The sequence below is a fragment of the Polypterus senegalus genome, chromosome 5 (genome assembly GCF_016835505.1).
Source record: "Polypterus senegalus isolate Bchr_013 chromosome 5, ASM1683550v1, whole genome shotgun sequence".
Taxonomy (NCBI): Eukaryota; Metazoa; Chordata; class Cladistia; order Polypteriformes; family Polypteridae; genus Polypterus; species Polypterus senegalus.
Genome location: NC_053158.1, coordinates 68,458,221 through 68,485,617, shown reverse-complemented (window position 1 = coordinate 68,485,617; position 27,397 = coordinate 68,458,221). Strand labels below are relative to the sequence as shown.

The 27,397-nt window shown below is 34.8% G+C and overlaps 1 protein-coding gene across 4 annotated transcripts in view; it reads right to left on the bottom strand.

Annotated features, from left to right (window-relative positions):
• The window catches only part of LOC120530341 (piezo-type mechanosensitive ion channel component 2), a 559,538-nt gene that overhangs the window by 39,244 nt on the left and 492,897 nt on the right, over nt 1-27,397 (bottom strand). For 2 of the 4 annotated variants that reach the window (XM_039754756.1, XM_039754757.1), the window contains 8 exons: nt 23,992-24,092; nt 14,183-14,303; nt 11,543-11,620; nt 10,282-10,448; nt 9,122-9,315; nt 7,585-7,755; nt 2,510-3,073; nt 770-1,028 (listed from right to left, as the gene is read on the bottom strand). In XM_039754756.1, coding sequence (XP_039610690.1) covers nt 770-1,028; nt 2,510-3,073; nt 7,585-7,755; nt 9,122-9,315; nt 10,282-10,448; nt 11,543-11,620; nt 14,183-14,303; nt 23,992-24,092 — 1,655 coding nt within the window. Of the gene's footprint in view, nt 1-769; nt 1,029-2,509; nt 3,074-7,584; nt 7,756-9,121; nt 9,316-10,281; nt 10,449-11,542; nt 11,621-14,182; nt 14,304-23,552; nt 23,652-23,991; nt 24,093-27,397 lie in introns of all 4 variants that reach the window. The other 2 variants (XM_039754759.1, XM_039754758.1) reach the window with 2 other exon arrangements.

The following is a 27,397-nucleotide window of genomic DNA, read 5'->3' as shown; positions in this document are numbered from 1 at the left end:
TGTATGTTGTGAAAATGGATACAATAAAAACACTTATCTTTTTCAAATGTCATATATCTGCTGAGATAGATTATTTTTTCCTAGTATTTATTGCCTAACATCAGAAAATTTTCAAACAACTTCCTCACCCTAGAGGTCTAGTTATGGGAAAAAAGCAACTTGATTGAATTGATCAAGATGCTCAGTGCTATGAATTGCGTTTGACGATTAAAAATAATACATTAATTCACTGTGTAATTTCAGGAAGAAAATAATTAAAATTAGCATTGTAATTTTTTCACAAAGCATCCTATTCAGCACCACAAACTGAATTTTATTGAATTTTGTTGAACAGAATTATCATTTTAGTCTTTTTTTTTCAAGTTGTATGATATCTGGGATTCAGTTCTTAAATCTTATTTGCATACACTCCAAATTTGTGCAATAAAATAAAGGGTTAAACTTGGTACAAGGAACACACAAGAGAATTCCCATTACTGATTCCTGCAGTCTCATGAGTGGTAAACCCCAAGTTATTTTATACTACAAGTGTCATCTAACCCAAATGAGTCCCAGTTTAACTTATTGAATATGTACTTTTTTGCATAGTACAACAGAAATGGATTCTGGGTCACTTGCAACCTTGATTGTACTCAAATATTTAACATAACGAAAAGAATGGATATTCATAATAAACACTTTAAAAAACAAGGCAGACATCATAAACATGTCCAGAATTAAGTTATTCCTTAAAATAATACAGGAAACATTATAAAACAAGCAGCAATACCTCTGTGTAGACAATGGCTGTCATCCAGAAGCGCTTGCTGGGCCTGGGAACAGACAGCATAGCCCACAAGAAAATTAGAATTGGAAGCACCAGAGTGACCATGGATGCTGAGATCATATGATTTAGAATGATAACAAAGTAGCACACCATTTCAGATCGTGCTACTAGTGTGTTGTAAAGAGCATAGAACAGCTGAAGTATTTGAGGTTGCCTCTTGTAGAACCTCTCAGAACTCTCCAGCTCTTCATCATAAAACATCCTAAAATTCAAAAGAACAGAAAGGTGGTCAAATCAAAGACTTGTTTGTGTCACATTGCCTGGGGAAAAACATCAATCCATTTTGAAACACACAGGTCAATACATAGTTGTGCTGGGCTGAAGCATACTCAGGAAGCACAGGGTTTACTTAGTCTTGATTCATTCATAGAGCTCTGAAAATGCACAGAAAAAGTATTAACCAATAAGACATCAAGCTGAACTATCTCAAAATATGTGGATAAATTATTTTTTAATGTTAATGCAAGATCCCATCTTAGAAGGATAAAGCTTTAAGTTAACCTCATACTAATGTTTGTTTAAATAGATTAGAATATCATTTTCTTTCATAGTTATAGATTATGGTATTGCCTTTCACCGCCTTTAAGTTAATATGAGAGAGAACTTTCATGCTATATCAGTAATTCAGTGTGGTAACTGGGCCAGTGTGTGTTTGGAATTAGTTTCATTGCTAGCATGGACTGACAGACCCATTTGCAGTTTATGAACGGCATAGGCATACAATTTTCTGACCGTTTAGAAATGGTTCAACTGTATAAGCAAACTTAAAGAAATGAAACAAGAATTTTAAGTTTTAAACCGAACTTTTAACAAGAACTTTTCTTTTATTTGCTATTTAAATTTTCTCTTTTTTGTGTGAACTGTTTTAGTTTGAATTTCTAATAAAGTTTTTAAAATGTCTGTGGAATATTATTTCAACACATCAAGCCCTTGCTGAATCCCACTTGCAAACTACAACAACGGAACTTTGGTAATTCTGGGTAAACACAGCTACAGTTAATGTTAGCTTCCCTAATACTCTCTATGATTGTTAAAAATAGGTTTTTTATTCAATTACACACACACTATTGACACTATATGACATGTACATAGCTGCTGATAAACTATGTGGTAACAGGAAGGGTTATGTATTTCAGTAAATGGGTCTGAGAGAGCAGATCTTGACTTATAAAGGATAGACAGAACTATAAGGAGATGTGTGAATATCCGGGGTCCTCACTGTGTGAAGCCTGCATATTCCCTTCATATCAGCATGGGTTTCCTCTCATAGTTCAAAGACATGCAGGTTAGGTGGACTGGAGATACTAAATTGGCCCTAGTGTGTGGCTGAGTTGTGTTGTTTTCCCTGCAATGGACTGGCGCCTATCCAGAGTGTGTTCCTGCCTTGCACCCTATGCTAGCATCCCCGTGACCCTGTTCAGGATTAAGCAGGTTAGAAAATGACTGACCGAGTACTTTTTCAGGATAAAACACAAAGTAAGCCAATTAACAGAATTCAACTGAAAATGCAAAATCCTAATAGTTGTCTTGTGTGCTCCATAATCCAAATAACTAAGCTAACAACAAGGAACTGTCTGTTACAGAACAAAGAATAGCATTAAAGTATTGAAACTCTCCCACAACTGAGAGTCCTGATAAAGAGCTACTGTATGTAAATAAAATATATTATTTTATTACACTTACTTGTTTAGTAGCAGTTCACTGGCAGTCAATTCATGGGTAAGGGAAGGCAAGATGCCATCATCCAAATTGTCTGTTCTGCTGTCATCTGGAGTCATTGCCATTAGCTGTTTGTTATCGGAGTCCTCATTTGAACTAACTGACATCCTGTCAAAGCTGACAGCTTTACTGTAGGAAGGAGGAATGTCCACATTGATATCTGTGGGATAAGTTGCAGGCCCCTCTGTGTCTGGTGTTTGCAGCTGGATCTCACATTCTACGGGGTACATATGCTCTTCTGTAACAGATGGAAAATCTTTTACAGGACTGTACTCCTTCACATCGTGGTGCTCCTGAACTTCAGAAGGCTTTAAGTCAGAGTACTGCTCTTCTTCATCCTCAACAATCATGACTTCTTCTTGTTCAAGAACCTTCTCTGTAGACGATGGGACCTCCGCTTCTGATAGCATCTCTCCATCTGTATGGTGTACCACTGTAGTAACATCCTCATCTTCTTCATCTTCAACTTCTTCAATAGTGTCGGCTGTGCCCTGGCGAGAGTAGAGTGTAGTGCACTGTGTTGGCTCACTACAGAAAAGATCAATGAAAGAAGATTAGATAATGAATGGATAGATAAACAAAGATCATAACAAATTTTACTAAAAAAGGAAGGAATATATTCCAATGTACTGATAGTGTGACAAAATAAAAAAAAAATATAAATAATAGGACCAGAAAATATAGACAACTTTCAAAACAGGAAGCTTATATACAAGTGAGGGACAGTTATAAACTCTACCTAGCAATTAATTTTCTAAGACCCCCTTTTTCATTACATATTTAAGTAGTCCGATAACAATGTACACTCCCACACTCACTCAGGCCAATATAGATTCAGCCATTCACCCAACCTTCATGTATCTGGAATGCTGAAGCAAACCAAGATGGGCCATAGGTGAAGGGCTTAAGCATTTCACTCTTATAGTGCTCCTGTGTAGTATAATTATCTCCTGTACCGTCATCAGTCCACACCTTGAACCTGTCCCAGTCATTCAATACCTAAGACACAATGTTCCCCCGGATATCAAGAGTGAGACTGATATGGCTGTGCAATATGTAACACAGAGAATGGAAAAGGCAGGCGGCATCTCCAGGCATGGAAACTACTCGGTAAATGACAGTTCTTTGATCGATGGTGATCACCTCGATAGACATGTTAATGGGGTACGGTTGGAACGATAAAAGAAATGGGTACCTGAACAATGTAAACTAAAATAAATAAATAAACTAAAATACCTATACAAAAACTATAATCGTAATAAACAAACAATAAAACGGCGGAGAAGTCGTGGAGTAAATAAAAAGGCTGCAGTTATCAGCAGGGAGACGTGAATACCGTGGCGAAGCAAGGAAGGGAATGAAGAGACTGGAGCGATATATATATATTATATAGGCAGGCAGCCAACAACGTGGGAGGCGTGGGGATGTGGGGCCAAATGCCGCCTCACACGGCGACCGAGCTGCAGGCTATGCACGTACAGTATACATGTACATGAGTAGGATTCAGTTAGCGTTGGGAACCCGCGTACCAAATTTCTTGAAGATGGGCGCATAGGTAACAAAGACTGTTGGAAAGTTCAATATGGCGGCCGCCAGTGGTGTCATACCACTGAAATAAGTACATACATCGGTTTTGGTTAGTGCAGGGAAGCCGCCTACCAAATTTCATGAAGATGGGGCCATAAATAAGAAGGTTTAACATGGCGGACGTTGCCGACCGTTATGACCGTTACGTGTAGAATTTCTAAATGAAATCTGCTTAACTTTTGTAAGTAAGCTGTAATGAATGAGTCTGCCAAATTTCAGCCTTCTACATATACGGGAAGTTGGAGAATTAGTGATGAGTGTGTCAGTGAGGGCAACAAAGACCGTTGGAAAGTTCAATATGGCGGCCGACAGTGGCGTCATGCCACCGAAATAAGTACGGAGTTGGAGAATTAGTGATGAGTGAGTGAGTGAGTCAGTCAGTCAGTGAGGGCTTTGCCTTTTATTAGTATAGATTCACAATTAATACTGTGTCTCTTCGTAGAATCCTTGGATACCACTGGTTTGACTTTGTGTCAAATGAGTGGTTGCTCATGGAGTCCCGAATGAGGCACATTACCTGCATTGTGAGGGAGCGTCAGTTATAGCACTATGGCCATGTGGTGCGATTTCCCGAGGGTGATCTGGCTCGCAGGATCCTCATTGTTGAGGACCCGAGTGGCTTGACCAGGCCAAGGGGACGCCCACGTAACACATGGCTGCGGCAGATAAAAGGTCATTTCTGGAGGATGGCACTAGACTGTGTGTAGACCTGGAGGGTTGCCAACCAGGATCTTAAGCTGTTTCGTCGTGTAGTGGGTGCAGCAATGCTCCCCAATCTGACCTGACCTGATCACAAATATAATATTTTAGATATTTGATTAGTTACCAGTAGCCCTTGTTTTAGACAATTTCAAGGTCAGTGATTATGAATATAATGTCATTTTTTAATATCTCAACCTTTACTTGGGCTCTAGCCCTTTACTGATCTCTATCAGAGAGTGAAAATAAGAAATTTCTGTTGCAACAGAGAATATTTATACTTTAAACATTTAAATTAATGCACACATCACAATATTTCAAATATATGATGCAATTATTCTAGTTTATTATGTATTTCTGACCCATGAAGTAAATCATTAAATTTCTTATGAATACAAGGAATTAGGGTAGTTTACACTAATTTAGAGTTTTTTCTTTGTTAAATTGTAGATAATCTAAACAGCCTCTTCAGGGAAGTAATTTCATTCACGAGTGCTCTGCATTTCTCTCCACAACTTAGATCTAAAATAAATGGGTTATGACTGTATGAATGAATACCTTAGTCTGAGATGCATAAGCAGATGCCCCGAAAATCATTTTAATGATGGAAATCTTACTAAAATTTGTATTTGTTAGGTGTAATCTGTAGAATATCAGTACATTTACAAAGTGTGGGCAGAATTTCAAAAGGCAATGATCTAGAAAAAAAAAAATCACTATCCTATAAAAAAGGCTGAGATGGCAAGCAATGTAATTGATAACTGAGGTAGCTTCAAAAGCCATGGCTTCATCTAAGCATTGGAAGGTACCCAAACTTTCTAATACTCAATATACCCATGCCATATGAAAACCAAAAAAAATACTTAAGGAATGACTGTTGCTTTCCTCAGGATCATATTCTATCTATGGAAAATGTTGAAAGGTTGAATACTGTATAACTATTGTGTGTCATTCAAGGGTCTAAATAAACTGGAGAGAAAGTCAAAAAAGCAAAAGTGGTAAATGCTGTAATTAAAAGAAAGAAAGTTGTTACAAAATTTCCTTTCCCACATACTGTACAGTGATGCATAAAATCTCTTCTCTGGTTATAGAAGCTAGCTGTACCACTAGTTAAAAAAAGACTCAAGCAATCCCAGGATACATCGGAATGATTAAATATTTTATTGGGATAAAAGAACTGAGGATTTATCTAGCAGTATCTACAGATTCCATTTCTAGGGATACAGTTGACTCTTTGCCTATGTGGTCTTCACCATTGAAAGTGCATGTACACAGCAAATATCTATATAAATACAGGCTAAGCAAACATTGTTATAAAGTTGACAAATCAAAATCAGTTTAAGTGATGCATTTCAATTAAATATAAACATTTTATTTAATACTCTTCATAGTGAAACCTGACTCAGGTGATAAACAGTGTTGTGTTAACAGAGATGCATACTGTACTTTCACACAACTGTAGCACAGGTAAGTAACATTAATCAATACAGCTTTATATTGTGGTTTTCACAGTAATAACCATGATGCAGGTAGAGAACAAATTTAAACAAATTAAGCACAGTACATAATACTGTCTCAGGGTCAGGCAATGAACTAAGTCTGTAGATGACGACAGTGGATTCAAATCCATATCCAAGAACTGGATGCAAGAGCAAGCACTAATTGCCTTACCAATACTGCTCAGAGGCAATGACACAGTATGTAATATATAATAGTTTAGATCATTTCACATATGTTGCAAGCTTAAGGTTGTTATAATGTTTATATATTCTTAAAGGAAACAAATCTTCATTTTAGATATTAAAGTTTACCTAATCAAATGTTAACATTTTGATACCATTACTCAGTTTACACTGTTAATTTAAAGTGATTCTATAGTTTTATATGCAATTAGGAAATACTTACTAGGTATTGTAAAGTAGGTATAAGCTAATATCCATTTAGTGTACATTAGATACAGTATAAGCTTATATATATTTAGTATAAATCACATATAAGCTAATATTTAGTCACACATCTTCTCCTGGAAACATTAGGAACAATGCAAGGGCCAGTCTCTAAGCGACATCAGTCTATTAAAGGCTACATTCATGCACGTTTCTAAAATTCCCATACCAGGTTATTTTAGATTTGTCAGTCAAACATTATGCTGTTAGACTGTATCCTGAAGCTGGACTTCCCAGCTTGAGTAAAGGGAGAACATGCAAACACTGTACAATGGGCACTGTACCATGGGAATGGAACCCAGGATGTGTAAGCTGCTATTGGTACAATGTAATACCCATCAAATTGTCTGATTATAACAGTTTAAATCCTTTCTGCAGTTTTATTAATGCACTTTTTTTGATTATAAGTTCACAGTAAACAAAAAAAAAGCAAGGCAGGGATGAAAATCTTGATAAGAAGCAACAGGATTAGACAGTAAACAGGATACTAGGTACAGGCCACACTGGCACCCAATCACACACATTTTCTCATACAAGCTGAATTGAGAGTCATCCATTAATATATCATCCCCATCTTCATGGGTGGAAACCTGAGTACATGCTAAAAACCAAAATGGATAGGGGAGAACTTCATAAAGATAGTGATCAGGTTGGAAGTTACAGCCTAAAGTTATGAAGCAGCGGTGGTCAGTTTGAACCATTTTTTTTTTTGGGGTGCAATTCAAATGATACACTGTTACAAGATGCTTCATGGGATAAAAAGGAAGACGTAATGCTGAATGAATAATGCATGCACAAATTAAGCACCTTGAAATAAAGCTGCCACTGTCAGCAGATGAGGAGGACATGTCCATGCTGGGCATTTTGCGAAGCTTTGGTCGCGCTCGCTCACTTGTTTTAGGAATGCTGTCTGCAGGCCCATCTATATCATCTAGGGTAGACTGACGTGAGAACAGCATTGTGGCTTCAGTGTTGACGCTAGCAGCACAAATGATTAGAATGAAATGTAATTAGCAAAAATGATGCAACACAAAGACACTGAGGAAAGCAATAATACTGGCAGTGATATACTAACAAAAAGAACCAATACACATTAACATACATTAACACAACCAGCTAAATGGAGGTTGAATGAAATACAGTGACATTGATTAAAGTGATTAGAAATGGCAAACAGAGGATATTATGAGAGAAAAATATTTACAAATCAGTCATGGACCTTGAAAATGAACAGCACATTTAGGAATCACACTTACCACCTCATCGGCTCAAACCTAAATTACTGTATAAAATAAAATAATCTGAATGTTTGAGTGTGCTTGCTCAGAGTATCAGCTGGGACTAATATCCTGCCCTAAAAGAAAAATATTCTCTTGCCAAGTGTAATATTTGAAAAGATGTCAGTGGAGATTTTTTCACAATAGCAAAATTCATTGGGTACTTACTGTATGTTCTGTAAAATAAGTATTTCTTAGAAACATGAAAACATTAAATAGTTTTTAATCCACAGAAAACACAAGGTTTAGTCTAACTAACTTGGGGATAATTTACTTTTAAACAATATGCGCTGCCATGAAAGCAGCCTCAGTTTTAACAGTTGGAGAAAAAACAGTGTCCCTAACAACCTGGGAAGAAATAGGCCAGAAATGAGGGATCACAAAGCAGTGTCCTTAAAAGTAGGGTTATCAAAAGTATAAAGTGTTGCACTGGTAATGTAAGGCCCAACTTTATTTCTTTGGGTGGATTATATGGGTACAAGTCTTTGAGCAAAATTGGCTTGTATTGAAGGAAATCATTTGTTGAAAACAGACAGTCCAAAATGTGGTTTTAATGTCTTCTACAAAAAATGAGCAGAACATGCTAGGAACCATGTTTAACTGATCGATTTATTAATTTAAAAGCATCTAAACCAAAGTATTTTGAAGTTATCATAACCAAGTTTCCATAATTATAATATAACCAGGTTCTGTTTTGTATGGGTGGTGTTCTTACTACAAACCATCCCTACTAGTCTCTTCAAGTACAAATTTAAGTCCTCATCATGTGTAGAATACTAAAAAACACTTTCTTAGCAAGTCAAGCCAAAGAGGATATTCTTCTTTTCAAGTGAATATTCAGACTTGTGACTCCAAGGTGTCTTTGCTCTATAGTAGGCTCTTTTCACAAGCTCTGCTACACTTGTATGGGAATTAGTTTTAGATGAAATATTATTAGTAAGTGTCTTTTTTCTAATCAGTCAAACTCAGACTTTTTCATTGATCGCATTCTTTTATGCATTTAATATCTATGATAGTATAAAAATAAAAAAAATTAGTACCGCCTCTATCAGAGGCTAGTACAATACCTTGACAAGCTGTCGCGAGATAGAACAGAGTCTATACTATCCATTCTATGTGCACTACATCTTCTCTCTTCTTTGTGAGAACAGGAAGCTGAGAGCTCCTCATCAATTCTATCCAGTCCAGACTCCCTTGACAAATTCATCCGTAGTTGATTCTGGTAGTAAATATGGATGCTCTCTCGTGATGGGACATTCCCCTGTTAAGGGAGCAGAATAGTTAGTGCTGTCGTTACTTTGTTTTGCAAATAAATATCATTTTATCTTGTGCAGCACCTTATAACTCGAATGAATGTTGTTTTGAATAAATTATAATAGATTAATGGGATTGACAAGCTTTGTTAGCTTGAAAGGCCTATTCTTGTCAAAATTATTGTAGTGTTCTAATGCTCTAATAGCGAACACCACTCCAAGCTGCAACTATGCAACTATAACACAACTAATTCTTTTTTATATTGATAGGTTCACATTTTAGCTCAGGGTTATAGTTCTTAATCCAGTGCTTTAGTCATTTGACCACACTGCCTATCTACAAGTCTTAAGAGCTGCAATCTCTTCTATATGTTGTGCACTATTTATCCTTCCTGAAAAGCCCAAGCACTTACATAAATGCTTAAACATGTAATTTGCTGACTGACAGACTGGTATACTTCACATAAATACAGTGGGTAGGTGGCCATTGAAGGAGTTAAAGATATGTTCCTTTTTAGAAAAAGGTGTTAAATACAAAAGCTTTCCGAGTCATGAAAATGATAATACAGTATACACTGATTTATTTGGCATTTATGAAACATCACAGCCCAACTTAAAATAACATACTGTATAAAAGTTTCTTTTTTAATTGCTTTATACTTTCCCACTTTTTCAAAAGCACATTTCGGATATTAATTTTAGACCTGATCATACCTCTAAATTTCCTGCTCTCACAAATTTTCTTTAATCAACTGGCAATGAAGTAATATTTAGTATACACGAAAAAGAGTGAAATATTAATGATACATTTGAATTCATTTTTGGCAATCTCAAATACTGTACTTGTTAATTTATGAGGTGACCATTGAACGTGCACCTTTTTTGAGAAACACTATAAAATACATTGAGATTATAAACATTATTACATCCCAATTAAATTCAAAAGAAGTCATTCTCATAGGTTTGTGTCCTACCTTTTTGATTTCTCTAGTCAGCATGCATCTTTCTATACGTAGTACTGTTGAAATATCAAGATGCTCTCTAGAAATGGAATTAAGCCATTCAGTGAAACTGTCCAGAAGTGCCAAAAATAGAACCCATGTGAATTTGATGATATTGAACACCCTCTTTATAATATTATCTGTGAATAAAAAATAGAATAATATCAATAAAACAGTCAAGGGTTTACAATGTAACTTATTGCCTTTACAAGAACACCAATGAATTCAGTTAGTTAGTGCCTGATCAACTCATTCATTACTTACTCATGTAACCAAAATATACACTGCTGTTTTAGAGGTAAAAAACAAAAAACAATGAAGGCTTTGAGAGTGGAAAATCAACAAATTTGTATATATGAATACCATATCTTCACACAATATGAAAATTTCCAAATGAACACGGACTTCAGGTTCTTCACAATCCCATCATACTAATTACAATCACTAGGAATCCTGCACTTATTGGAATGGACAGAAAAAAGTTTTGCTAAGGGACACTGGCAAGCAATGCTCCCTCACAGTTCCAGGAGAGTAGGTTTGAACCTAATTCCGATCACTGTGTGAGTGGAGTTTGCACATTTTGCCTTTACATTTTTCTCAGAGTACTTCATATTTGCTCTTGTACAACAACAATGTGTATATCACATTAATCACTGGATTAAATTGTGAGTGTGACCTGCAGTGGACTGCCAACTCATCCATAGTTGGTTACTACCTTAGACCAGAGCCTTGGATGATAGTCCATAGATTCCGTAACCCTTGATTAGACTACGTAGGTTCAAGAAATGAATGAATAATTTGTTAAAACTACTTCAATACAAAAGTCAAAGAAGGAAGCTGTTTAGTTGGAGACATCATATTTTAAAAAAATGTGTTCTTTTAATTTTCATGGATCTAATACTGAAGTAATTACATTTGTACAATATGGTGCATTTAAATTTCATCTAAAGACATAATTTAGCGTTGATCAGGATATCATTTAAAGACTGCAACATTTTTTCCCTACCAACTATAATTGTAAATGTGGGAAAAGTGATTAACGTGAGACATAAATCATGTGGAAATACTATACGCTAACTCAACACTTTTAGATGTAAACTAAAGGACTTGACATAGCACAAGGACAAACACAAAAAGTGAACAACTGTAAAGGCAGTTCTGGTGTTCTGCCCAAATATCAATAGCCAATTTGTTACTCACTACACAAATAAGTGTTTTATAAACTTTTTTCTACCTGGGCCATCTGATTTCTTTCCTTCTTCGGACATCTCAGATTCTTGCTCTTGTTCCCCACATTCAATAGTGACATAATCTTAAGAAAGAATGCAAGAACAAAATATTTATTTCAAATCCAGTCACAAAAGATATCTATGATATCTAATACTATACATACTTTCATGTTAAATGTTTTTTTACTTCAAAACTGTTACATGTGTAGATAATAATTTTCTAACATTTGCCTATTAGGCTGGCATATCAAAGCATTTCTGAATAAAATGTTAAGAATAAAAGGGACAATTTGATCTTTGTGATTTTATTGTGGTTTTTAATGTTATGCATCAACTCATATCTTCCCAGTTCTAGGCTCAGTTGAATCAGATAGTTCTTTCCTAGGGCACTTGATATGTAGCAGAGAAAACAATGCCCTCTCCACTCTTGGCAGAGATGTTTCCTTTGAAATAAAATACTTTGATTAATGTAGGCTCGGTGCTCTGGATCTTAAAGAAAAAGTAATAGCAAAGTATTTTTTATTGGAATACAAAATGCCTTAATTACAGTGGGATGAAACACAGAAATCAAGAAGACCCTCGGTATCCTATACCTTGCACTCATATTAACTTTCTTAAAGGTGGATGAGAACTTGACCTGATTTTCCTTAGTTACTTTTATTGCTTCTGTTCTTTCTTTCTGAGTGCTCTTTTTGAAACAGATGTATTTATCTTATTGTATTTCCCACTAAAGCTTAATAAGTTGCTCTATGTGTTGCATTGCAATCATACATGCTCCTGTTCAGATGGCACTTCCAAATTTAAATGGCCATAAAAAAATGCAGTTCATTTGTGTGCTGTCAACTAATGCTGCTTTTGTAATCTTAAGATACAATTAACACTAGAATGTGAACAGAAAAAAAGTTTCTCTTTTAGGTATGTGTTCAACTTTTTTGCCTCATATTTCGTGTCATCCTACATTTACACAGATCGTTGTAGACATGGAAAACACGTGAAATGTGTGTATTCCAAATAACAATATATTATTTACCCTGTACAATTCTAGCCACCTTATAAAAGCCATTTGCTAGTTATTTAAATTATGTTAAATGTTTGCCTATAAAAAAGTGCATAGTATAAGAATAACCCCCACAAGTTGAATTTGTATATTCTAATCATTTCTTGTCTCTCTGACCATAGATTAGTCTCAGTTAGTGACCTGCCTTGCTTTGTGTAAGGCATGGAGGGCACATGGTTTTAAACCATGCCTTAACGTGCCCAATGTATGTAATGCAACACAGTTACAGTGCCGTACATTTAGTACATACCGAATGTGAAGTAAAGTATAGAGAAATATCTCATCTTTAAGTATAGAAACAATTAAAGTTTAACAAGAACAAACATTTTTCCTTTTTTGGCCTTTTATTCTATGTGTATAACAACCTTTGTCTTTATTCTTATGTGGACTGTTTGTTTTGAATTTTCACTAACTTTTTAAAATGAACTTTGGAACGAAGAGATTTCTTCAGGTACGCGTTAGACCCACCCTTGATCCTGCCTTACCTACTGGCAGCTACACACCTAACTCCCAGATAATGCGACTTCAGCTCTGAGAATTTTGCATCTGACTGGAGTTCAGCTGCCTCAGTGGGGGATGGGATAGCAGGCTGCTTACTGCTTGTGCTGACTGACACATTTACAAAAGAAAAACGCTGATGAGGAGGCACAAGGTAATTTAAGGTGGCCCGACATTACACGTTTTTCGTAGGTTTCAGGAATTCTAGTGTTAATGTAATTGGCAGCCATGAGTCTACTGAGCTGTCTGTCCCACTATATAATCTATTTCCTGAAACAATACTTTACCAAACCCTTAATTTTTCCATTAAGGTATATGGGTTCCAGTAAAATTCGGATGCATTCTGAGTAGGTTGTTCTGTGGATTTTTTTTTATTTTTCCAAAACCTGTATCTTCCAGTATTTTCAGTTTTCTAGCTTTTAATCTGTCGTAATGATTAAAACTTTTTTTAAGCATATCATCTTGGTAGCTCGCTTAAAAACTTGTCTTCTCTTCTGATCTTCACAGTTCGAAAGAGATGGCTATTTCTGGACTGTTTATTTAAATGAGCTATGAAAATGGACTTGTCATATGTGTTCTGCTTCTGGACCTTGCCTGACAAGGCTGCCAAGTAAATACAAAACACAGGCTGAATAATATATCTTTTATTTATTGCTCTATTCAGTTGTATTGTATTGTAATGTATGTTGCATTTTTATTATGAAATGTATGTCATTGAAACTGTTATATATGTTACATGAAGTGTTTTGGAAGTCTGAAATACATTTTTTCATTATTTTTGTTTTGGGAGCAGTTAAATTCATTTTTTATTACTTTATCATCATCCTGGATTACCATAAAAGAAAGATTTAATTTCTCAGTTGTTTTTTAATTTAGAAAAAGAATAATCAGCCCTTTGGAGTGGCCTTTTCCACATTACCATGATATCATAAGAATTCTGTTACTCTTGTGAAATTTGTCCTTAAAACAAGTAAAACTAATATATGAGTACATTTATTTGACTAGATGATTATATCTTAAAAAATCTAATAAAACAGCACTGATCCAGAGTTCACTCACTTTGCTAAGCATTGTTTAAGGAAATCCATACCTTCTTTTGCATCTCTCTTCCCATAACCTTTAGTGGTATACCTCTTCCAGAATCTTCGTTTCTCTTTGCTTCTTTCCTTAAGAGCACTTTTAGAGTCTGTGATCCAAGCTTGGTAAACAAACTAAAGAAAAAAGAATTTATGCAGTTGCACTTTGATGGTGTTGAACAAGCGATAATTCTGAAGTTGAAACTTACATGAGGCTAGAAACGTACAAATCAACACCTGACATAAGGTGTTCTATGACTAGTTTGGAAAGTTCATTGTCGCAAATGATCCGAATGAAGAGAACGAACTGAACCATTGTTATACAGTACATTAACATTTTATTTAATGCATGCCACAGTTCTTAATACAGCAAAATAAATCTACAACAACACTATACTGATTGCAATGCTTTATAGAAATTTATGGAAACAAAAGCAGAGTATGAAACTAAAATTACTTTCAAAAATCAATATAGTCATTTGCACCACAGTCACAAAAAGCATTATAGTCACTAGTGATCACTCAGAACAAACATAATATTTTAAAATATTTACATTCTATGACCAATTGAACAGAAGTTGAAAATCTATACCTAGAAGCTTGGCATAGGATTTACAGTATGAAATAAAATGAAATTATAATATAAATTTATTTCCAACATGACACATTAATAAAGCATATAGATTTATTTATTTGGTTTTCATTTATATTGTTATTTTCTGAACACAAGTGGAAAGTCCAATAAAATATTTGTATTCAAAACCTGGTTTCACTTTTAAAAGTATGAAATTCTTGTTCCTTTTTTTTCTGTAAAGTATATATTACAGCTACATATTTGTATAGCATATTATTATATCTTTAAGACTTCATATGGGTGCAAGAAAATAATTAGATTAGACAGAATGGATTCAGTTTGTGTGCTTGCAGTATTACATCTGCTTCTTCTTCATTAAACAACATGACTCATTTCCTAGTTTATTAAAAGAAAATTACTGTCAGCTACTTTAACTCTTTTTTTATTCTGAAAAGAACTATTATTGACTGGCTTAATAAATAACATCTTAAACTAGGTTTGAGACATTTACATTGAAAAGTGTAAATCCGTCTATTTTACCCTCTACTGTATATAAATAATGTGGAGCCTTGCAAACTGCTTAAAATTAAAACATTCCTCTTATAATCTGCGTTCTAACACAGAATAACAAGTAGCCATAATCTCTATTGGTGGAACCAGATTCTGCAATAGTTTGAGTACGTTGTAAATATAGCATGATGGTGTTTTCATGCTGTATTATCCATGCATTTTTTCAATTATTCCACTGTTATGTTTTGTTGGTTTTCCAAAAGCATCTTAAGATGTATTTGTTAATTAATGACCATTTCCCAATTAAAGTAGCATGTAAATGTGTGCGTAAATTAATGACCTAACAGTTGGACTTGTTATTCATGAGCAGCTTCTTGATTTGGAGTCTGCAGTTCTAACCACAAAAGTCATTCACTAACACCCAATTCAGTATAGTAAACCTTTGAAAGGAAAACTAGCTGCAAAGTTTATAGTTTGTGAATTTTATTTAATTAGAATACTTGCCTTCCAGCCTGGTGAATGAGGTTCAAATACAACCAAGAGCAAATGAGATGCTATACATATGCATGAAAATTAAATAGAAGCTATACAGTATGTGCAATTTTAAATTATCATAATTTATTTTGAACTAGCAAAATACCCACGCTTCGCAGCGGAGAAGTAGTGTGTTAAAGAAGTTATGAAAAAGAAAAGGAAACATTTTAAAAATAACGTAACATGATTGTCAATGTAATTGTTTTGTCACTGTTATGAGTGTTGTTGTCATATATATATATACAAAGTACACACACACACACAGACACACACACATATAAACATATATATATATACATATAAACATATCTACATATCTACACATACACATAACTACACATACACATACCTATATATATATATATATATATACATCTACATATATATATACATATATACACATACATATATATATATATACACATACATACATACACACACAAATATATATATATATATATGTACACAGACACATATATACATATATATACAGATCTACATATATATAGATATCTAAATATACACACACATATATATATACACTAGCAAAATACCCGCGCTTCGCAGCGGAGAAGTAGTGTGTTAAAGAAGCAATGAAAAAGAAAAGGAAACATTTTGAAAATAATGTAACATGATTGTCAATGTTATTGTTTTGTCACTGTTGTGAGTGATGAGTGTTGTTGTACATATATATATATATATATATATATATAAATATATATATATTTACACACACAAACATATATATATACATATCTATATATACACATACATATACATACACACATACATACACACACATATATACACACAAATACATATATATATATATACATACACACACACATATATAAACATATATATACATATACATACATATCTACATATATACACACACAGCTATTTCAGATCAGTGCAATACGCTGTTTGTTAAAACGGATGACACCCGCTCTTACGTGCAAGTCTGCGTGGATATTATGAACTATCGTATTTGTTCAAGTTCTATTTAAATTTTAAATAGAAGGAATTTTTATTTAGTCGACAGAAATATCTTTGGTAGGAATGGTAAAACAGACAGGAATATTATTCCTGAATAAATCAACTCAAACCTTAAACAACTTATAATATTTTGCTCTCCATAAAAATATATCCTGTCTAAATTATACAAGTTAGAAATAAAGTAAACATTAAAAGAACAAACATTCAAATTTCTTTACTCTTATGTAATTTTATATTTTATAAAAAATAAACTTAGATTTTAAATATCCCAAAAGATTTTGCTCTCCATAAAAATATATCCTGTCAAAATTATACAAATTCAAATATGAACATGCTGCATAACAAAACCTGGAAATATAAATAAAATGTGTTCCTTTCAGCAATAACAAATCAAATCATTCAGTTGTCTTTGCTCATATGTCATTTTAGAGCTGGACGCCTGGCATCTTTTTGGCAACAACTTCGTTTCTGTTTGGTGTGAGGTTCTGTGTTGTGGAGATTCTCAGGATGGATTGCAGGTGCTCATCAGTGAGGCGACTCCTGTGTGCTGTTTTGTTAGTCTTTATCACTGAGAAGAGCTTCTCACACAGATATGTGCTACCAAACATGCACAAGGTTCGAGCCGCATGTAGACGGACTTTTTTTGTTCTTCAAAGTCACCAAAGCGCCGTGCAAACTCAGTGCGCTCAGTTTATCAGCAAAGTGCGTATTTGGGAACACCGTAGTGACGACTTGGTTTAACATTACTTGGTAATAGGGAAAGTGGGGCAAGTGGTTGTGTCTCCCATAAAAGCAGCCTCAATTGAAATCACTTTGTGATTGTGCACGGTAAAACGTCCGCTGAAGTGTCAGATTCTTATTTAATTCTTCTGCTTTCTGTATCTTCTGCATTGCATTCAGGTCTTTCAGGTTACCCTGATGTTTTGTTTTATAGTGCCGTCTTAGATTAAATTCTGTAATTACAGCCACATTAGCTCCACAAATGAGACACACGGGTTCAGTAAACATATACTCAGCCTCCCATCGGTTTTTAAAGGCTCTATTTTCAGAATCAACTTTTCTCTTCAGCATCGTGTGAGCTAGCCGCAATAACTTGCAGCATCATAAGGTAGACTTGATTAACGCGGTAACTGTTCGGCAAGGCAGCTGAAGCGCTGCATTATGGGATCTGTAGTTTATTGTGTTACCAGCGCTTCATATACCGGGCTTTAATAACAATAATACAGTATATAAAATGATCTCGGGCGGATATAATTACACGCCGGGCGGATGTGGCCCGCCCTTGAGTTTGACACATATGGACTAAATAGAACTTGAAAAGATATATTTTTTCAAATGTGATCGCAATTCAGATAGAGTTGACGCGCACTACAGCCTGCATGCCTCAATAAGTCATCCTCCCCTCGCTCTTACTTTTTTACCGTTCATCTAATGAATACACTGAGTATGGCTTTACCAAAACAATCACTGATGGCGAATAAAGTATCCATTATTCGAGTATGTAGATCGGGTTATATATATATACATACATATATATATATATACCCGCGTATCGCAGCGGAGAAGTAGTGTGTTAAAAAGCTAGAAAAGAAAAGGGAACATTTTAAAAATAACGTAACATGACTGTCAATATACAGTATTTGTTTTGTGAGTGTTACTGAGTGTTGCTGTCATCAAGGATTTGATTATCATTATTTCTTTCAATCAGGTTCGTATTTGTAGGATGTGTTGTGTTCAAGTTACATTCCGTGTTTGTCAATCGTTGTAAAGATAACAGGTTTCATTCATCGATTCGTTTCTTACTGCATCAATAAACAGTTCGTCTTCTTCTTTATCTGAGACCTGACACACTGCATGCACGGGTTTTTTTACACTGTCTTCCTTTAGCGGGACATTGACTTTTTCCAACGTGTGCTTTGTTTCCGCAGTAGTTGGATTTATGAATATGCTTGTATGTATGAGGCGCTTCATATTTTTTGCTGCCTTTTCAATTGTGTAATTGGTTTTGTTCAGCTCTTTGGAACTGTTGCCTTTTATCTGTGCACTGCGTCAGTTCACGTGAGCCACTCGGTGTACATGCATCGAAGGTTCCCAGCTGTGCTGGTGCCATCTCCTGCTATGTCCATGGCTGTATTTAATGTTACCTTAGTCCTGGCACTTAAAACTTTCTCTCGCAGTTTCGCTGAGTTTGTGTCAAACACCACCCTGACCATCTCATCTTCCTCTCCATAAGCACAGTCCTTCACCCGTGAATATTTACCCGTGGCAGTTTGCTATTGGATTGCCGCTGACGGACGGCCTTATATGGGCAGGCACTAAATTACAAACGCCAGCGCAGCCTGTCTATGAACTTAATTTAAAGTGTAGGTTTACATCGTGCTTTGTTTCGAGTAGCAGAACTCATGAATATGGTTGTATATGTCACTTTCGCCGCTTCTTATTGTTTAGCTGCCTTCTCAATTATATAATGCATGTTTTCTTCAGCGCTTTTGAGGTCTTCCTGGTTTTCTATGTACTGCGTGATTACGTGGGAGGCGTGATGATGTCACACGAAACTCCGCCCCCACGGCGTTGAAGCTCATCTCCATTACAGTAAATGGAGAAAAACTGCTTCCAGTTATGACCATTACGCGTAGAATTTCGATATAAAACCTGCCCAACTTTTGTAAGGAAGCTGTAAGGAATGAACCTGCCAAATTTCAGCCTTCCACCCACACGGGAAGTTGGAGAATTAGTGATGAGTCAGTGAGTGAGTGAGTCAGTGAGTGAGTGAGTGAGTGAGTAAGTGAGTGAGTGAGGGCTTTGCCTTTTATTAGTATAGATATCCACATATATATATATACACACATATATATACATTCCTACATATATATATATATATATATATATATATATATATACACATACATACATACATACTTATATATCTACATATATATATACTGTATATAGTAAAATCCCCGCGCTTCGCAGCGATGAAGAACTGCTTTTAAATTTTTATTAAGAAGAAAAGAAAGCCTTTTTAAACTGAGGGAAAATATACCAATAACTATCTGTTAAGGATCTCTTTGTATACCACGTTGTCAGTTCAGCAGTCTGGTTGTAATATGACCAAGCCGTGCAGTGAGATTACTTTTGAGAATGCAATGTATAGTTTTGTCCAGGAGGAAAGCAATGTTGCCTCAAATCAATGGCAACCTTTTTTAGGGTGTGTCCCTGAGACTTATTAATTGTCATCGCAAAGCAGAGCCTTACTGGAAATTTGAGGCATTTCAATTGAAATGGGAGATCAGAGGGTATAACGGTGATGCGAGGAATACATTCAGAGTGTGGCGCTCTGCTGTTTTTTTGTGTAGCTGCCTTCACACAGCTTCTCCGCTTCTTTATAAACGAACGCCATATAAGGCCATCGTTTCTCCTTGCTTCGCGGTTCTGTACTGTTTAATTGTTCGTTTATTATGATTCTTATAGTTATTGTGTAGCTATTCGAGACTTACTTTACTGTTCAGGTACCCATTTCCTTTATTTAATCCGCGGCTTGTAAGTTATTTTTTGTTCGTTTATTACGATTATAGATATTTATTGATTCCCTTCTTTAGCTGACTGCCTGCTCATATAAGACGCTCCGCTGGTTTTCTGTGAAACAGCCTTTACACAGCTTCTCCGCTGTTTTATAAACGAACGACATATAAAGCCATCACCTTGTCAATTGTGTAATGCGTTTTTTGAACAGGTTTGATGCATGGAAGTGATCACTCGTACTGTGATCACGTGAGCTGCTCTCTTGTGTGATGTTGCGATGTCCACGGTTTTATTTAATGTTAGCTAAGTTTCTCGCTACAGCAATTTTAACTCTGTTACAAAGTGATCGAAAGTCTCGTTTATACCTCGTGTCTTCTCATTAAACTTGTATCTCACGAATAAAGTACTCGGCGTTTTTCTTCAGCGCTCTTTGGGAGCTCTTCCTTCTTTACTACGTACTGCGGTCACAGTCAATTCACGTGATTACGTGGGAGGTGTGATGATGTCACACGCAGCTCCGCCCCCCCACGGCCATTGAGCTAACGTCCATTACAGTATATGGAGAAAAATAGGTTCCAGTTATGACTATTACGCGTAGAATTTCGAAATGAATCCTGCCCAACTTTTGTAAGTAAGCTGTAAGGAATGAGCCTGCCAAATTTCAGCCTTCTACCTACACGGGAAGTTGGAGAATTAGTGAGTGAGTGAGTCAGTGAGGGCTTTGCCTTTTATTAGTATAGATTATGTCAAATAACCCCTAAATTCAATCTTGGTGCATTTGCCAGAGGGTGGTGGATTGTACAGCAAGTAAATTGTTACGGAAAATGCTATGGGAATTTGGAAGATTTACTTTCAATGACTATACATTTTATTGGAGGGACTTACATTCAATTGAAACTTTATTTTCTCAGCAAGACTGAAAAGCAAAACAAAAAAATAAGAATAGAAACTGGTGTTTTATCTGGTCTTCTGTCTACATGTTTCTGAAAATAAAAAGTATAAATGACATTGTTTCCTGTGTGTGTCATAAAAAAGTCAAAGTAAAGTGTACTGTATATATTTTCTTGAAATAACTCACTTTCACCTGAGGCCAGTATTACTGGTGCTGAAATGGTAAGACTGCTGTATTATATGCTGTATTATAACTCTATTATAGCTATCTGTTTCTCTTGGGTGATTGGCATCTCCAATCACTTCCTTCCATCAGACATAGTCTTCTCTCTTCTCCGATCTTCTCACCCTTCTCTTCATCACACTTGAAAAGTCTTTTGATATTTTTTGGTTACCTCTGTGCCAGAGCTACTAAGAATACTGTGTGCACTTAATCTCTTGATGATATCATTCTTTTTGTTTCCTTGTTAGCATTTGTGAGGCTGTCTTAAGCTTATAAGATATAATTTCCACCTTCTTCAGTAGAACGTGTAATTCTTTTTTGTATAAGGGTTGTTTTCTTTTATATCCACTGTCTGCTGTTCTTTTTAAATTATGAGAATAGTACTAGGGTGTTGTACTGTGTTAGCCATTATGAATGTAGTGAGAAGTCAAGCAAAATGCCTCGTTTTATTGGCTAACTAAAAAGATTGCAATATGCAAGCTTTCACGGTAACACAGGCTCCTTCTTCACATCTTGCCTGAAGAAGGGGCGTGAGTTTCCTCGAAAGCTTGCATATTGTAATCTTTTTAGTTAGCCAATAAAAGGTGTCATTTTGCTTGACTTCATAATTCATTTACGAGAAGAAACTAATGGATTTTTAAGTTTGTATATATTTATTTTATTATATGTTTTGGTGTATGTATTATTGATGGTTTTCTAAAACTTATTTTAAACATTTATACAGTATGTACTTTTAGGACATAATAATGAAAAATATATCTGACATTTAGTGTATTGATCATTCAGTTTTTAATTGCTGATGCTTTTCTTCATGCTAAAACAGGGGAGTAGTCAACAAAGGAACACTTTAAACTGCATTATTAAATATTGGATAATGAGGGGTTTTATGAAATGGTTGCAAAAGTTGCAAGTACTTCACTTATGTCTTTTGTTAGATTTTCATTAGTAACTAAAATGCATCATTTTTTAGCTTTTAATTACACATTTTTACCTTTTCAATTATAATTTTCACACCAGTGTCATGTGCATATTCATGCTTTATCTTGTTTTATCTTAATTGTAGAAGTAATCAGCTAACTTTCATTGGGATACAAGTGCATCATCTGATATGATTAACGTATGCCTTCACATTTACTAATAGAAAACCAATTTAGATTTGTGAATCAAATTAACATCACATCTCTCCATGCAAACCCTGAGAGAACATGAACATTTTACATAGAAAGTATATCAGTTGGGAACAGATCCTTTGACAAACAGCTACAGATTGGACAACTCTATCCAGAACAGTGGATTGTTTAGGCTTAATATACATTCTTCTCACACACATTTCCATAAAATGAATAGTACAAAGTAAAATTCTATTCCACACACACTGAATTAGAAAAAGTTATATGTAAAGTTAAGCGAATTAAAAGCTGTGTAAAATTGACGTACAACATAATTTTATATTTTTGAGTGTGATAAAAATTAAACTAAAGTTTTTACACTAGTATTTATTAATTTTATGACATTTAAATTAACCTTGAATATTTATAAAAGTATTCCAGTGAAATAAAACCTTTCTTTAAACCATGTGTGTTCCTGTAAGAGGATGATAAAATATGTATTTAACTTTTGACTTTAAGCCATGTGTATTCTTGTAAAATATGAGTTAATCTCCTAAGGTACAGCTCTTAAAAAAGCCTGCATTGATTGATACTAACTTTTACGGAAAGCAATAAAGGGGTCTCTTAGTAGCAAGGAATTTGTGAATTGGGTTCTTTTGTGCTTGTGCCAGTAGATACATTACTTGGCGTGTGTTAGAACCCAATCAATAAAAAGAATGAAATGTGCTCTTATGTCATGTCAACTTCCTATGAATGCAACATTCATTTCTAGCTGAAATGTACAAAATAAATGTGTTTCCACAAATATTTATAATAAGGGTAGTAAAGCTAACTACATTTTTATTTCAGTTATGAAATGTATTTCAACATGCTCAAAAATTCTTAAAACATTGATAATAAGGTTAGACATTTATTTTAAACTTTTAAGAACAGAAAATGCAGTTTATACTGTATCTCTATGAGCATTTTATTTAAAGATCAGGAAATGCACCAAACACACAGATAAAACACTAAGCAAGTACCTTTGCTGCTTTAACTACATACTGGAGAATTGTTTTGGGAAGTTTAATGATAGATTTTGGCAAGGCCAAGATTGCAGAAGCAAATTTTCCAATTGCTCTCTATAAAGAAGGACAAAGTGAAACAAGGGGGTTAGTTTGTTAGACAAGGGAGCATTAGTTTCTCAAACTTTCTCTATAAAGAAAGAAAAAAATTGATGAATAGCTGCTCTTTAATTAAAGTGAAAAATCAGAGAATCAGAAAAACACAGGGAAAAACATAATGATGTTAATGAAATTATTGTTAAATGAGACAGAAATACACAGAAATAGACATTATAGGGAAGAGCATGTGCTATTCCACATACAAATTTATTAAGAAAAGGAAAAAACAAAAAGAACCTTCAGTTTAGATTATTTTTATGTACTGTAACAGGTAAACTGTTTGCTGGCATTTGTATACCTGAAACGCTGATTTCTTTGGTGGTTCATCATCTTTTTTTTCCTCCTCCTCCTCTTCTTCACTGTCTGTCTCAAATAAGTAATAATCTCCACTGCGAACCACTGGTTGACACAAGTGTAAAAAATGAAAAAGGGGCAAGAAGACAGTAGTCTATATATACAGGTATATATTAACTGCATGTAACATACTATATATATCCACCTTAATAGCAGGACAAGTGTCTGGCTTGTTGCTATGTCTATGTCATTCCAATACATGGCGCATCACATTTACACTGATTTTACAAATTCCATACCACATGGCACATAACAGTGACATCAGCAGTGTCTAGTGTACTGCAAATATTAATAAATCTATGCTTTATATAAAGTATATATCATTATATACTTTATATCATTATAATCAGGTATAACATAACGTGATATACTTAATGAATATACGAGTTGAGAGGCACTTTCAGCCATTTTGTTTTGATTTATAAATATAAGTATATTGGCACTGTTCTTAATACTTCTCATTAAAATGTGTGAAATACATTATGTCTGCAATTGTTAGCTATTGTTTCCTACATGTTTTATTCTGATTTCAAAGAACTCAAAAAATAATAATTTTCACTTCATAAAGTCACACAGTCAGTGCTTTGGTCACACAGAATTCTAAAAACATTGTATTATACTTAGTGTTTCATAAGTTCACACATAATACCCAGTGTCCCAAAAAGAATATCAGAGTTTTAAAGAGCTGTAGCTTGGTGCCCATTCATCGGAGACTGCAGAGCAACCTAGTGTCGTCTTGAGGAATTAATCTAGTTTCATTTTGTTGCCAGTAGATGGTGCTAGTGCTTATCAAAAAGCTAACAGTGTGTTGTTTCGATTAGTTACGTTTGCAGTTATGGCTGTGCCACAACAAAAAGCTTTTTGCGTTTGCAAATTCGCCAGAACTCAATCAGTGTTACTGTGCAGTGGGTATTTCATCAAAAATATGTGACTGACCCTCCGAATGTCAGTAACATCCGTGGATTGGTACCGGTAATTTCGGAATAATGGGTGAATCTGCAAAGGTAAAAGCACCGGGCAACCTCGAACTTCCTCCTCTGCTGAGAATGTCGCCCAAGTGAAAACTGTGTTCACTCAGAGCCCATCGAAATCAGTTCGACGAGCAAGTCATGAGTTACAGATACCAAAGTCAAGAGTATGGAGAATTGGTTGGTTATGAAACCATATTGTCTGCAGTTGGTTCAGGCCCTTAGATGAGGGGATAAGACACGTCGAGTTGAGTTTTCAACTTTCATCCAGCAAAATTTGGAGACCAATGAAGATTTTTCTTCCTTATCTTCAGTGATGAGGCCACGTTTCACATTAGTGGGAAGGTAAATCATCATAATGTACGAATTTGGGGTGAAGAAAACCCTCATGCAGTTATCTAACATGAATGAGACTCCCACAAGACTAACGTTTTTTGCATGATTTCCAAGTCGAAAGTTTACGGGCCTTACTTTTTTGAAGGAACCACAGTAACAGTGGCTGTGTACCCGCAAATGCTAAAACATTGGCTGTTTCCTCAATTGGAAGATCAAGAACCAGCCAATTTCATTTTTCAACGGGATGGGGCACCACCTCACTGGTCTCTTCCAGTGCGGCATTTCCTAAATGAGACCTATCCCCAACGTTGGATAGGAAGATCTGGGAATCAACATTTGTCACTCCACCATTGGCCTCCAAGATCCCCAGATATCACTTCATGTGACTTTTTCCTTTGAGGATACGTCAAAGGATTAGTGTTCCAACCACCAATGCCTACAACTTTGGACGAAATGAAGTTGAAGATAACAGCTGCCATTCAGAGCATCAATCCCGATATGTTAGAGAGAGTTTGGCAGGAATTTGAATACTGCATCGATATTGTTACAGTTACTCGTGGGGGGCACATAGAACATTTATAGACAATGTGGGAAACATGTGAATATAACAGTTTTTGTATATGCTTGTATAATTCAATAAATATAGCTCTTTGAAACGCTGAAATTCTTTTTTTATCTACAAAATGAAACTAGATTAATTCCTCAAGACGCCACTAGGTTGCTCTGCAGTCTCCGATGAATGGGCGCCAAGCTACAGCTCTTTAAAACTTCGATATTCTTTTTGGGACACCCTGTATAATTCACTTATGTTGACACTGCTTTGTGGAATAAAAGCCATAGATCATATTAAAGTTCCAGGCCATTCATGACAATGAACTTTTTATTCATGTACCGAGTGCCAAATGTGTTGTGCTTCACCACGAAAATGACTATTTCTGTCACAAAAGTAGGTCCTGTGCTGCACACTTACCTCCATATAATGTATATACAACTTATTTTTAACAGGAAAAAAAAGTTTAATTCAGTTCACACTGTTTCTGAAAAAGTCAATTAATTCCTAGTTAGCATTCTTGAAAATGTGAACATTGTTCACACATGTGATAAACACTGATTATGCTAGAATAATTTTTTTCAGAAAAACTGCCTATATTCACAGACAGTAATGATATTATAATAACATATGCAATAACTCTGTTTCATTAATCATTTTTAAATAACAATTTAAAATTTCTTTTAAATATTTCTTACATGTTAAAATGTTTTCATTAGTGAAGTTAAATGTAGTTTGATCATTTGTAAATACAAATGTGAAATGTATAATTTCTCATTTTGCAAAATTATACTTACTATCTAGATTTTAAATAACAAAGACTAAATGAGAATACATACACCTCTGATCACATGTACAAAAATGCCATAAATAATACAGTTGGCATGTTTATAGTTAAAATATTATTTTAAAGAAACATTATTGTTTTAAACTTTACTAAGCAATAAGCAAAAAACAGAATTAACAACAACATATTGTCAGTACTTCCTGCAAGCACCATCAGTTGGATAATATTAAAAAATACATTTTTTGCATTCTCAGTTTCCATATGAGAGTTCCAAGCCTCCAATATCTAAAAATTACTTTCAGATTCATAAGGTGTTAGAAAAACCTTATATCCTTGAATAGAAGAGTTAGCATGGATACATCATGGGATGAAGGGGGGATGATGAAATCAACTGAATGAAACAAAAAGTACTGCTAATGAGGCTGTTCCTTTATCAATAACAGGCTACATTCTAAAACAGCATAATGGAGAGAAATTCAAAGCATCAGATGTTATTTTATTATAATGGTATATTAGAAATGATAAAAAGGCATTCATGTAAATGACAACTAAGGATTATAAATTATAACATATTTTACTTATCTTAAAACTAAAACAGTGCTCAAATTTATTTCAAAGTGTTTTGTAAGCTTCTTTCTAATAAAAACTTGAATTAGAACAGACTTATATTAGCAATGCAAAATACTTACATGTTAGTACAAACAGTAAT